The sequence below is a fragment of the Sus scrofa genome, chromosome 1 (genome assembly GCF_054392235.1).
Source record: "Sus scrofa isolate SSC_HxYL_T2T_F1_AM1 chromosome 1, Sscrofa_HxYL_maternal_Yorkshire_Landrace_v2.0, whole genome shotgun sequence".
Lineage (NCBI taxonomy): Eukaryota > Metazoa > Chordata > Mammalia > Artiodactyla > Suidae > Sus > Sus scrofa.
In genome coordinates this window covers 276557919-276572596 of record NC_139383.1, presented here as the reverse complement: position 1 = coordinate 276572596, position 14678 = coordinate 276557919, and the positions used below count along the sequence as shown (strand labels likewise).

At 38.2% G+C, this 14678-nt stretch overlaps 1 protein-coding gene across 1 annotated transcript; it reads left to right on the top strand.

Moving 5' to 3' along the window:
• The first annotated feature begins 4670 nt into the window (after window positions 1–4670).
• LOC110257105 (olfactory receptor 1J4-like) lies at window positions 4671–14678 on the top strand. The gene is made up of 2 exons (XM_021075840.2): window positions 4671–5165; window positions 13745–14678. The coding sequence occupies exons 1-2, from the start codon at window positions 5020–5022 to the stop codon at window positions 14676–14678; spliced, it is 1080 nt and encodes a 359-aa protein (XP_020931499.2). The 5' UTR covers window positions 4671–5019.

Genomic DNA, 14678 nt, shown 5'->3' with positions numbered 1-14678 from the left:
CATCCAACTTGTACTTAAATCAGGATCTCATTTAGGTTCATCTCATATACTTGTTTCCACTTGAATATATCTCAAAACTTTTGTGTCTCCAAGCCCTAGGGCAAATGATGCCATGCTGAATATACTTGGTAAATTTTTGTTGATCAGAATTCCACTCCCTTATTGACAATGTTCTCCTTCATAAATAACTTTGGATTAGCAAATGCTAAATTAATTTTATTACTTATTTTTGCAACTTGGAGACATACATAATACAGTAAGGTACATGGTTATCCTTTATTTGAGGAGACATTTGGAAAGCCAAATATTCTGGGCCCATATCTCAGGCTTTAACAAACCACAGAATCTAAAGAATTAGCTATATTATTATACTACACTCTTATGCAGATAATGCAGGGTCTTCTTTTCATTCTTATGTGTCGTATTAAGTTGTCACTTAAATAAGAAAATTTTTTATTTATTTATTTTTTGCTTTTTAGAGCTACACCTGTGGCATATGGATGTTCCCAGGCTAGGGGTTGAATAGGAGCTGTAGCTGCCAGCCTACACCACAGCCACAGCAATGCCAGATCCTTAACCCTCTGAGCAGGGTCAGGAATCAAACCTCCATCCTCTTGGATGTTTGTTTCCACTGAGCCACAAAGAGGAACTCAAAGAGGAAACTTTTTACTCTCTTTCCATGGTCTATGATGTTACAAAAACAATTCTGAAGATGGAGGGCCCTGTAGGGGATCAAGACTTATGGGGGATTTCCCCTTTGCCAACACTGTGTGGTTGACATTGTGTAGCCCCCAATCATATCAGTATTAAAGCACATTGGTACATATAAATAAATTATAATGCATAGTATCTAAAAAGTCATTGCTTTCCTACAAACACTGCTGCAGAATCAATACTGACTATTCTTCATGGACTTCTTGCCTTCCCAAATGAAGAAAATGAAGAATGATAGGCTTCTCAAACTTTAACCTACATAAGAATTCTAGGATAGTTTTTTAAAATAGAGATCCCTGGAATCTACCTCCATGAATTCCAATATTATACATCTTGGTGGGGCTCAAGAATTTGCATTTCTAACAAGCTTCCATGTGACACTGATGCTGCAGGTGTGTTAATTATGATTTGAAGAGCACTGGAATGAAGAATTAAAGCATGGAAGCTGTGGGAGGCACATTTACACACATCTTCTATGAATTGTGGTAGTAAGTAGAATGGAACAAGAGAATGCTAAAATTATTTTGGAAATAGAGAATCCAAAGTTCATGTTGATATTTTAAGATTATTTCTGACTGTAGGAAATTCCTTTTAGCAATCTCTTATATAAGAGCATCTTTCCTGAACTATCAGATTTTATTTTCTCTTTCATATATGTTATAGATATATCAGACACTACAAACCATGCTTCATTTCATAATACCAGACTATGTGTTTCATAGGAAAAAAAAACCCAAAGCTTTGAAAAAATTATGTCATGTCCATTGATAGCTTCTTGTTTACATTAAGCCAAGTGGAATTTCAGTTTGACTTATAACGTTACTAATGTCACTCAGAAACCTATTTTAATATTTTTAAACTAAAATTTTTTTCATACATACTGCCAAAAATACATTTATTGAATGGATATATATATATATATATATATATATATATATATAAAACTGATTTACCTTGCTATACACTGAAATTAATACAACTTTGTCAGTCAACTATACTCCAATAAAATTTTAAAAATAAAATAGATAAGATATGCAAATTGGTAAAAAAACCTTAAAAAATACATTTGTTAATAAAGTGCTAGATGCTTTCAGAGCCTCTTTACCTACAAAAGAACACTTTAGTTCTTGATAGGACACTGAAAAACTTTTGTTCTCTTATGTTATTCATTTCTAAAAGTCCTCATTTAACTTGCCATGTTTCTTGACAGAGACCATAAGATAGCACTTGTCTTGAATCCAAGCCATGCTATTGTTATTATGGGAACTGAGGCTATTTTACCCCAGTATTTTCTCTTCTATTTGCATATGTGTATCTGCTCTATATAAAATACAATATATTTACCTAATTGTATATGTAAATAGAGACTAATTCTTCTGTAACCAGCATCTGAAGTGACATTTAAGGCTGTAGTGATGTCCCCAACTGTAGTCTATTTGGGATATGAAGATGGAAATCAAAATATTTTGAAGGAGTTTTATACTTGATACAGGTGTATAATATTATGATAGCAAATTCCTTTGTTAGGCATATACTTCATTCCATAAGCTCTGACTTAGGTGATCCTATAGGTGAATGAATACAATCTGGGCTTGTTGCCTCTCTTTTCAAAGGGTTCAACATGAACTTCTATTCCCATGTAATTTCCCAGAACTTTTTAAAGGTAAGCTCTTCTGTTTTCAAAGGAGCAAACTCCAAGCACTAGGGAACTAAACACTGGAGCCCATTAGAATGGATGCTTTGGAGATATTCAAGTAACCTTACTGGATAACTGACAAAAGAGATTTCAAGGCATGGTATAATCTTCAATAAAGTTTCAAAGAATCTCTGTGCTAATTCAACATGATATCAATTAAAATTAAAAATTTTAAGTAGATTGATGTATTTAGGTTGTGTATTCTTTGTAAAGATATGCATAGAAGTAGAAATGCAAGTATTATTACAGGAAAAATAAGCTAAAAAATACTGTATAAAATAAATTCCATTTATGTAAATATAAACTTTTCTGAATAAAAACCATTGTAGAAGGATAAATAATTAATAACCAAAGAGTGAAATACTTTGACTTTATCCTTTGTTTTTAAGTCTCTGTTATTTGGATGTCTATTATGAAGCAGAATTAAATTTAAAAGCAGCAAATCAAATAGGAATTTCCACTTCAGAGAAAAAAAAAAACCCTTCACATCTCAGGCTATGACCTGTCAGTGGAACATGTATCTGGTAGGAAGGGCCAGAAAGGAGGTCTCCCCACATCTCCTTCTGGGCTCCCATACACAGGGCATATGCCTGATGTTCTTCCTAAGGACAGCATTACCTCACAGTCTGCCCTGAGAACCATATGCCTGAGAATGACGTGGACCCAGGTCTCATGAATGAGCATCACTGGATGTGGAGCTGGGATCTACATCTTTAACAAACTTCCCAGGTGATTCTACAGAACATCCCACTTTAGAGACCATTGCCTTAGGGCATGTGTCCTGGAGGCAGGAGGAGGAAAACTGAGCTATTAACACAAGTTTAATGCATGTCTATTACCAAGAACATGGTGCCCTGTCCAGTTTTGTCCTCTTCCTGTTGGGTAGATCATAGTCTTCACCTCTCCATTTATGAAGGTGGGGAACTGATGAGTAACTTCCAGGCTCATGATTTTTCTCTCTGATGCCAGTGAGATATTTGAGACCAGAGAGTCATGGCTAAATCTGGCATCAGGGTGTTATACAGAAAAGGTGAGAAGCCAGTCCATACTCCTGGCATCTAGATTACTTGAGTATAAATTTCAGAGCAGAATAGCATTATCTTTCATCAGAAGCATGGGTGGTGGTGGTGGTGATGTGTGTGTGTCTGTGCATGTATGTGTGTGTGCATGCTCCTGTGAACATAGATCCTCAGCACTGCTGTGAGACCTTTCTTAAGCCACTTCTATTACCAGTTCCTAAACATAGATAGAGGAGACATTCTTGGCTTCTCTCTTTGATTTCTCGATTAGAGCTCTTTTCATTGTAGATTGTGCATGTTGATAAGGCCATGAGATGTTAGGGATTTCGGATATAGGTGTATATATAAGTAAATATATAATTATGTTTTTGTTAGAGTATAGTTGATTTACATTGTTCTGTCAATTTCTCCTGGACAGTGAAGTGACCAAGTCATAAATATATATCCTTTATGTATATTATACATATTACATAACTATATATTTTATATATATACATTCTTTTTTTTCATATTATCTTCCATCATGTTCTGTCCTATGATATTGGATAGAGAGGTTGTTGAATCAGGAGAGGTAAGAGAATGGTAAATATGAGTATTAGTAAAAATATACATACATGGCAATAATATTTTTAGTTTTTCAAGAGTGATATTGGAAGACTGAGCTCCAGGACACTTTGAGTCCAAGCAACAGGTATGCTTCTTTTTTCTTCAACCTTTATATGTAATGTACTCTTTGAATATTCACTTTTGATCCACTTTGATTTGACTAAATGTCATTGAAACATTTTGAGAATACAACTTATTAATGGATTTTAGATTTCAAAACATCAATATTTAACAATATGAATGTCAAGACATATTTGTTTCTAAATGTACAGGAAAAAATGTAAATTATGTAGATTTAATTTTACATCCCTCTCCCATGTCATTTTTTTCTTTACCAATTATACATAGCTGCAAATGATGACTAAGAGATTGACTCTCTCCTAGATTATGGAAAAATGTCACTGAGCCAATTTCTCTTCTGTATCCAACTCTCTTATCTGATAGTAAGTTCTCTAATTTCACATGATAATACCATCCACTTTTTAAAAGGATATTTGTAGGGTCATGGCAATGCAGACAAACCTTGGCATGTTTAACAGTAGAAAAGCCTCCCATTTATCTGGTTGCCGTAAATAATAATGTGATGGCTTCTCCTTCTCTCACACTCCATTCATGTCAGAAGACAGGAGAGGAGCATGAGAATGGAGAACCAGAGCCATGTGTCCAAGTTCCTCCTCCTGGGGCTCCCTATCTTGCTGGAGCAGCAGGGTGTGTTTTTGCCCTGTTCCTGGGCATGTACCTGACCACTGTGCTGGGGAACCTGCTCATCATCCTGCTCATTAGGCTGGACTCTCACCTCCACACCCCCATGTATTTCTTCCTCAGCCACTTGGCCCTCAGAGACATCTCCTTTTCCTCTTTCACTGTCCCTAAGATGCTCATGCATGTGAAGACTCAGAATCAATCTATTCCTCATGTAGAGTGTGTAACACAAAGATTTTTTTTCATATTTTTGGTTACATTGATAACATTCTTCTTGTAGTGATGGATTATGAGAGGCATGTGGCCATTTGGCACCCTCTATTCTATGCCATCATCATGAGGGAGGAGCTCTATCTATGTCTTTTGGCTGGATCCTGGCTCCTTGCCAATGCCCTGGCCCACACTCCTCCTGACTCAGCTGACCTTCTGTGCTGTCAACCTCATCCCCCAGTTCTTCTGTAATCTTGCTGTCCTGCTCATACACCTCTCTTAATGAGCTCATCATATTCACTGTAGGGGCTGCAGTTCTCATTTTTCCATTGAGTGGAATTCTGGTCTCTTGTGATCAAATTGTGCTGTGCATCCTGAGGGTCCCCTCAATTACAGGGATCTTCAAAGCCTTGTCCACCTGTGGCTCCCACCTCTCTGTGGTGTCTCTATTCTATGGAACAATAATTGCAGTGTACTTTTCCTCCTCATCAGACCAGTCCCCTGACAAAGACATCATTTCTTCCATGAAATATGCAGTGGTCACCCCCATGCTGAACCCTTTCATCTACAGCCTGAGAAACAGAGACATGATATTGGCTCTGTTGAGACTTTTCAGAAACAATAACCTTTTAGCCAAGTGAGAATCACCTAACCATGTTCTCATTTCACTCTCTGCCATTGTTATAAAAGCCTTATAAAATTGTGTGTTGAACAACCATGTCTCTAGCACTTATCCTCATTCTCCTTGAAATGGTCATTGTTATTGTATCAATCTCTTTCCCTTTGGTCATATCTCTTGCCCATTTATTCTTCCATAATACTAAATGCGACATTACCCACAACACACATTCAACTTGTGATCTTCAAAATACCAAACTGCTTTTTGTATATGTGTAAGTATGTTTAAATTTATTTTCAATTTTTTATATTAATACATTTGGCTAGGAGTTCCCATTGTGGCACAGTGGTTAACAAATCTGACTAGGAACCATGAGGTTGTGGGTTTGATCCCTGGCCTTGCTTAGTGGGTTAAGGATCCGGTGTTGCCATGAGCTGTGGTGCAGGTTGCAGATGTGGCTCGGATCCTGCATTGCTATTGCTCTGGTTTAGGCCTGTGGTTATGGCTTTGATTCGACTCCTAGCCTGGGAATCTCCATATGCCATGAGAGCAGCCCTAGAAAAGGCAAAAAGACAAAAAAAATAAAAATAATACATTTAGCTATACAGTTTTTATGAGATACATATATATTTTAACTTATATTATGGTCATGTATTCTTGTGCATTGCTTTTAAATTGTTTAATTGATTAATTAAATAATTATTTAGAATTGCAGTTGGTTTACAATGTTGTATTAGTTTCAGTTGTAGTGCAATGTACTTAAATTTTTTATATCATATAATATATATATATAATATATAATATATATATATATATATCAGGTTTTTTTCCATACATTATAACAAAATATTGAGTATAGTTCTATGTGCTATACAATTGGTCCTATTTAGTTATCTATTTTATATACAGCAGTGTGTATATTTAATTCATAAATTCTCCATTCCCCTATTCCCCTTAGGTAACCATAAGTTTTTTTTTTTTTTCTGTGTCTGTGTGTCTACTTCGGTTTTTTGTATACGTTCACTTGTATCTTTCTTTTTCTTTTGTGTTTTATGGCTGCACCCAAGGCAAATGGAACTCCCCACGTTAGGGGTCAAATTGGAGCTATGACTGCTGGCCCACACCACAGCCATAGCAATGTGTGATCGGAGTTGCTTCTGCAAACTATACCACAGCTCAGGGAAATGCTGGATCCCCAACCCACTGAGCAAGGACTGGTGTCAAACCCACATCCTCAAGGATACTAGTTGGATTCATTTCCATTGAATCACAATGGAAATTCCCCTCATTTTTTTTTTTAGATACCAAATACAACCAATATCATATGATACATGTTTTTAACTGGTTTACTTCATTTCTTATGATTATCTGTAGCTCCATCCATGTTGCTACAAATGACATTATTTCATTCTTTTTATGGCTGAGTAGTATTCAGTTATATAGATGTAACACATCTTCTTTATCATTCATCTGTTAATGGATATTTGCATTGCCTTCGTGTCTTGGCTTCTTGTGTTCCAAAGCTACAAACATTCAGTTAAGATTCTAATGTTTCATTTCAGTAAAGTCCAAAATGCTTATCTTGTCAATGCAGTATCAAGTTAATGAAGTACTTTTGATGGTTTGTTAAACCTAAATAAAATTTAACTTGATTGTGCTTTTCACAATAGGGGAGCACAGAGTAGTTAATCCAATTAAAAATTCTCCATTCCAGGAAGACTAAATTTTTCCCACTAAATTAGATGTTTGTGTTGAAAACAGTCTACATGGGAAGTCCATAAAACACTGCTGAAAGAAACCAAAGATGACACAAATAGATGGAAAGACATACCATGCTCTTGGATTGGAAGAGTTAATATTATCAAAATGACTATACTACCCAAGGCAATCTACAGATTCAATGCAATCCCTATCAAATTAACAAGGATATTTTTCACAGAACTTGAACAAAATATTTTAAAATTTGTTTGTAATCAAAAAAGACCCAGAATAGCCAAAGACACCCTGAAAAAGAAAAATTGAGCTGTAGGAATCAGGCTCCCTGACTTCAGACTATACTACAACGTAACAATCATAAAACCCTATGACACTGGCATAAAGACAAAAATATAGATCAGTGGAACAGGATAGAAAGCCCAGAATTCAACCACACACTTACAGTCAACAAATCTATGACAAAGTATTCAAGAATATCCAATGGAGAAAAGACACTCTATTCGATAAGTGGTGCTGAAAAAACTGGACAGCCACATGGAAAAGAATGAAATTAGAACACTCCCTAACACCATACACAAAAATAAACTCACAATGGATTAAAGACCTAGATATAACAACAGACACTATAAAACTCTTAGAGGAAAACATAGGCCAAACACTCTCTGATATAAATGACAGCAACATCTTCTCAGATCCACCTCTTATAGGAATGACAGGAAAAACAAAAATAAAAAATGGGACCTATTCAAACTTCAAAGTTTCTGTACAGCAATGGAAACTCTAAACAAAATGAAAAGACAACTCAAGATTGGGAGAAAATCTTTGCAAGTGAATCGACAAGGGGTTATTCTCCAAAATTTATAAACACTTCCTACTGCTCAATACCAAAAAACAAACAAACCCATCAAAAAATGGGCATAAGATCTAAACAGACAGTTCTCCAAAGAAGACATACAGATGCCCAAAAACACATGAAAAGATGTTCAACATTACTCATCATTAGAGAAATGCAAATCAAAATCACTATGATGTACCACCTTACACCAGCCAGAATGGCCATCATCAAAATATCTACAAACAAGAAGTGCTGGAGAGGGTGTGGAGAAAAAGGAACCCTAGTACACTCTTGGTGGGATTGTAAATTGGTGCAACCACTGTGGAAAACAGTATGGAGATTTCTCAGAAAACTAAAAATAGAACTACCATTTGATCCAGCAATCCCACTCCTGGGCACCTATCCAGAGAAAACCATGACTTGCAAAGACACATGTACTCCAATGTTCATTGCAGCACTATTTGCAATAGCCAAGACATGGAAACAACCTAAATGTACATTGACAGAGGAGTGGATTAAGAAGATGTGGTTCATATACACAATGGAATATTACTCAGCAATTAAAAGGAATGAAATACCAGCATTTTTAGCAACATGGATAGACCTAGAAATTATCATGCTAAGTGAAATCTGCCAGACAATGAGACAGCAACATCAAATGCTATCACTGACATGTGAAATCTGAAAAATGGACAGACTGAACTTCTTTGCAGAATAGATGCTGACTCACAGACTTTGAAAAACTTAGGGTTTCCAAATGAGTCAGGTTGGGGGGTGGGGGTATGCACTGAGGGTTTGGGATGGACATGCTACAAAATTTGGTTGTGATGATCATTGGACACCTATAAATGTCATAAAATTTATGAAGTATTAAAAATAAAATATAATATCCAAAAAATAAAATTCTTGTTTTCTTAGCTCCATGCATGATTTTCATCATTCCACAGCACTTGTCACCATTTACCTGCCATTCATTTTGCCTGAATGTTTTTCTGTATGACCTCCCACTTGGATGTGTGTTGTAAGAAATGGAGTTTTGATTCTATTATCTGTTATGTCTCTAGAGAATATATCAGTATTATATTCATGGAGCCTTGATGCTTATTTAAGAGAATGAGTGAATTCATGAACAGTTGAATTCATTCAGCAGTTACCAATCAGAATTGCCTTTTGTGAGCCATAGCTGATCTCTAGTGATACAAAGACACTGACAATAAACCTTAACATTCAGTAAGCTTTCATTAGGTGCTAATTTAACCATCCTTCAAAGTCACAGAAAGACTGTAATTGTTATTTCTACTTTTTAGAAACTGAGTCACAGTGGCCTTGGACAACCTGCTCAAATATTCTCTTTGCAGGGGAAGAACCCAGGGCCTTTTTACCAGAGTTTTATATTCAATCACCCTTCTCCTGAACAAGGCATAGACCATGTCCTACAAAACCGTCCTGAGGGTTGGGGAGACAGGCACATTTTAGGGACCTTTATGTTCTAATGAAAGCCTGTGTCCATGTTGCAGAACCTACAGAATCCCTTACACTGCCTGTGACATATACTGCCCTTGGGAGAAGTTGTGCTCATGATGAAGAGGCCACAGGCAATAAGGGAAATCCTGCTTATTATAAGAGACTTAACCAGAAGCCCAAGGTACCACCCGTGTCAGTGAAACATTCTCCTGTGAAACCAGGTGCAGCTTAGCCCCCATTGACCCTAATCATCCTCCTTCCTGAGGGGCCAGGAGGGTGTTGGGCAGTTGCCCCAGTGGACTTCTTCTATAATTGGGGCCCAGTGAGGATACCCTCTGGGGTCTCTTTAGGATGGAGAAAAGATCTTGTGAATCATTTTGAATCTGGAGAAGTGAAATGAGAGTCTATAAGTTCCTCAGGCCACCGAGGTTTGCTCTTTTTCTTTGGATCCTGGGTCTTCTGGACAGAAAGTGAGGATTCAGGTAACAGAATGAAGTAGAAAATACTTGAACTCAGAGCAAAGGTATAGCTCGGAAGGAACCCAGACACCTCCCCAGTCATACATGAGTGTTTGCATGTAAGTTTGTGTGTGACCATCAGACAAGTTATATGTATTTTTGTGTGTGTTTGTGTGTGTTGTGTTGTGTTTTTTGAATCTATGAGTGTATGTGTAAATGACAAATGTACTGAATGACACACAGTAGGATATACTGAGATCACAGAAGCCTGGATATTTCTTCAGTGTGTGCATATTCTATGTGCATCTGTTGCTTGTGTGCTGTGTGTAAGACCTTGTGCACTGCTTGTGATTCAAATATGAAGGACTTCTTGTGATGATAACATATCTGGTCTAGGATGCTAGAGAGTTTTTTGTGTGTAGCTGTGTAGTACATGTGTACTTTGTTTGTGAGTTTTACATAGACTTGTGTGAAACATGCACACCCTGACTGTATCTAGTGGGAGTATAAGCCAGAGAAATCTGTAAATCTCCATTTGGTAAGTATGTTTCTATGATAGTGTGTGAGTTATTTGGTGTAACAAATCCACACCTTGCCTTCTTTCACACAGAACATATAAATATCTGTGTGTGTGTGTGTGTGTGTGTGTGTGTGAGAGAGAGAGAGAGAGAGAGAGAGAGAGAGAGAGAGAGATAGATTCTCACATTTTGTACTCTCCACCTGCCTGAGACTGAGGTCCATGCAGGAAGCTACAGAAGAAATCAACTCTGCAGAGATATTGACATTCATTTTTCCATGATTTGACTACTCCAGCAAGGCCTCTCGAGTCCCAGTGTTTTTGACAATGCATTTAGAAATTAAATGAAAAAAAAAAAAAAAAAAAAAAAGGAGTTCCCGTCATGGCGCAGTGGTTAACAAATCCTACTAGGAACCATGAGGTTGCGGGTTCGGTCCCTGCCCTTGCTCAGTGGGTTAATGATCCGGCGTTGCCGTGAGCTGTGGTGTAGGTTGCAGACGCGGCTCAGATCCCGCGTTGCTGTGGCTCTGGTGTAGGCCAGTGGCTACAGCTCCGATTCGACCCCTAGCCTGGGAACCTCCATATGCCGCGGGAGCAGCCCAAAGAAATAGCAAAAAGACAAAAAAAAAAAAAAAGAAATTAAATGCTCATTTCTGGAATCATTTACATCAAAAATCAGATCTTTATCATTCTACAGTTAATAGATTGATGGCCTTAGGTTTTACCATGGTGATTCTCAGCATCCAGTGTTCTTACATGGGATCATGCTATTTGCTGTCATATCTTGTCCGTAAGATGATTAAGAGGCTAGGCACACTGTAAGTACCTAGAAAACTGTAGCCTTGTGGATCCCCAACCCCCTGACTCTCTATGTCTTGATCGTGCAGGGGACAGTGTTTGTTTGAAGACAGGAAAAGCAAGCCCATCCATAGGATCTCTCTCTCTCAATGCCCCAGCCCTAAGTCACACACTGTCTCCTCTTCACTACTGAACAATTTACCAGCCACCTATTTGCATACAGTGCTGATGGAATCAAAGTACCACATCTGTATTATTCCCTTCTGTTCCCATTGCATCTCCTGGGTGTCTTTAGGAGCTCTGGTTCTCCTGCAAGAAGTCTGTGAGATCCTAGGCTAAGTCTGACAAATAAGATTTCATTGAGAAACCTGTGCTTAGAAGGATTGTCAAATGCCTGATCCTTTCTTGTGTTCCATGTACTGAGTCAGTTAATGACACCAAGCAACTCCCTGGTATGGACCAAGCATCTACTGACAGATTCTTACAGTGTTAATGTCACATTCCTCTCCCAGGCATATTTTATCATCTACCTTTTCACTTTTTGCATTTCACCTTAGACTCTCTACCCCCCATTAAAATAAATGGGTGCATTCTCTGTAGTGAAAATTGATCATAAAATCAATGTTTGAGACCAGGTTCTACTATGCAATAACTATGCAATGAGATTTTTTAAGCAATTTCCCTACTCCTGTTGGTAAAATGCAGGGGAAAACACTATTCTCTGCTTCCTAGACAGAAAAAAAGGATGATGGATTGAATGTTATTGAAAGCATATGAAAGCCATTGGCAAACTCAAGGGCTGCAGGAATATGAGTTTGGACAGTTATCTTAACAGGAGGATTCCTTCAAATCCCAAAATATGCTTCTTCAGTTCTTGCCTATTTGTCTAACTAAAGAGAGGGAGGAACAGTAGAGTCATAGGGGCAAAATTTCTGGATATACTTAAAAGCTTGGGAGAGAAATGTGACTACAGCTGTAATTATCTCTATGATCATGCTCATTTTATACTCCTTCTGAGTATGTTGATAGTGCAGTTTTATATTTTTCTAATGTTTTCATTTTTTTTAGGGCTGCACCTGAAACATATGTCAGTTACCAGGCTAGGGATCAAATCAGAGCTGCAGCTGCTGTCCTACACCACAGTCACAGCAATGCCAGATATGAGCCCTCTCTGCAACCTACACCACAGCTCATGGCCTGGCTGGATCCTTAAGTGAGGCCAGAATTTGAACTGGTAGCCTCTTGGATACTAGTTGGGTTCTTAACCCACCGAACTGCAATGGGAACCCCCAAAAGGGGAGTTTTAATAGCATCCCTCCTAGGACTTGAAAAGTTCAGTGTGGCAATCATGAAAAAAATGTATTTGTCTTCCATTGTGTTCATTAACTGTCAGTTATTATCAATGTGAAGATCAATATTGGGAAATAGTGTTGGTCAATCAGGTCACTGATTTCTAAGAGATACCCCAATGCTTCAGTATTTCTCAGCTCTCAGACCCCATCTCAGATCTCAAGTATCTTCCTAATGATGAATATCCAGATGTGAGCCAACTTGAAGAATTACATCTGGACAGAGATAGATGGAGGTACATGCACTGAAGCAAGGTTTATTTCTTGGCAAGAAGGTAAACATGCATTAAGACAAGTTCCAGTGGGGAACTTACCTCAGTGATAGAAAATGAGCTCTGAAACTCACCTTTAGTATGTGAGAGCCCAGATAAGTTAACACAAATTTTAAGTCACCATCTTGGTGCTTTATGGTGACCACCTCATAATACTGTTTTATTCAATTCCTGAACTTGATACTTTTTTTGAGGAGGTTCTAGATATTCTCATAAAAATAATGTATGCAATTTTGGTGTTGATTTTATGCAGGAAATTGTTTTTAGTTACTAATGCCTAGTGAATTAGAATCCTTTTTGTTAACTTTATGAAGGTGTGATTTTGACATCTTCACATTACAGAGGCACAACCTGAGGCCAAGAGAGATTTAACATCCCAAGTCCTATAGCAAAAAAGTGGTGGAACAAATCATAACACAGGGAATCTGGCTTCAGGTTCCCAAAATTGTTAATCCTTGGTGAAGTGTTCCCTTTAGGGATAGTATCCTGAGGGAAGAAGTCCTGTATGTCATATTTATTCTTCTATGTCCAATTATTAGCATAGTGTAAAAAACATGGTTGATTAAAAAGAAATAAAATAAATTTGCTATTTTTCATTGAAAGGAATCATGGTGAATATTGAGGGTATGGAACTTGCTTGGCAAAACTAGCTGATAAAAGTAAAGACATTTGTTCTTTTTCTCCATGAGAAGGTGAGATACCTAGTGTGGTGACAACAATTGTGACTTCCATGTCTCTGATGTTTCCCACTTCCCTTCTTCCCCAGCAGACAGGAGAGGAGCATGAGGAGGGAAAACCAGAGCAGTGTGTCCGAGTTCCTCCTCCTGGGGCTCCCCATCCAGCCAGAGCAGCAGGGCTTGTACTTTGTCCTGTTCCTGGGCATGTACCTAACCACCATGCTGGGGAACCTGCTCATCATCCTGCTCATCAGGCTGGACCCTCACCTCCACACCCCCATGTACTTCTTCCTCAGCCACCTGGCCTTCTCTGACATTTCCTTTTCATCAGTCACTGTCCCTAAGATGCTGATGAACATGCAGACACAGGATCAATCCATTCCCTATGCAGAGTGTGTAACACAGACATATTTTTTCATACTTTTTGGTTGCATTGATAACCTTCTTCTTGCAGTGATGGCCTATGACAGATATGTGGCTATTTGTTACCCTCTACATTATGCCATCATCATAAGGAAAGAGCTGTGTCTATGTCTATTGTCTGGATCCTGGATCCTCTCCTGTGCCTATGCCCTGACCAACACACTTCTCTTGGTTCAACTGTCCTTCTGTGCTGACAATATCATCCCCCATTTCTTCTGTGACCCTGCTGCCCTGTTCATGCTGTCCTGCTCAGACACCTCTCTCAATGAGCTCATCATATTCACTGCAGGGGCTGTGGTTGTCATACTTCCATTGAGTGGAATCCTTGTCTCTTATGGTCACATTGGTCTCTGCATCTTGAGGGTCCCCTCTACTAAAGGGATCTGCAGAGCCTTGTCCACCTGTGGCTCCCACCTCTCTGTGGTGTCTCTATTCTATGGGACAATTATATCTCTGTACCTTTCCTCCTCATCAGGCCAGTCAAATGACAAAAACATCATTGCTTCCATGATGTACACAGTGGTCACCCCCATGCTGAACCCTTTCATCTACAGCCTGAGAAACAGAGACATGACACTGGCTCTGGGGAGACTTTTCAGATGA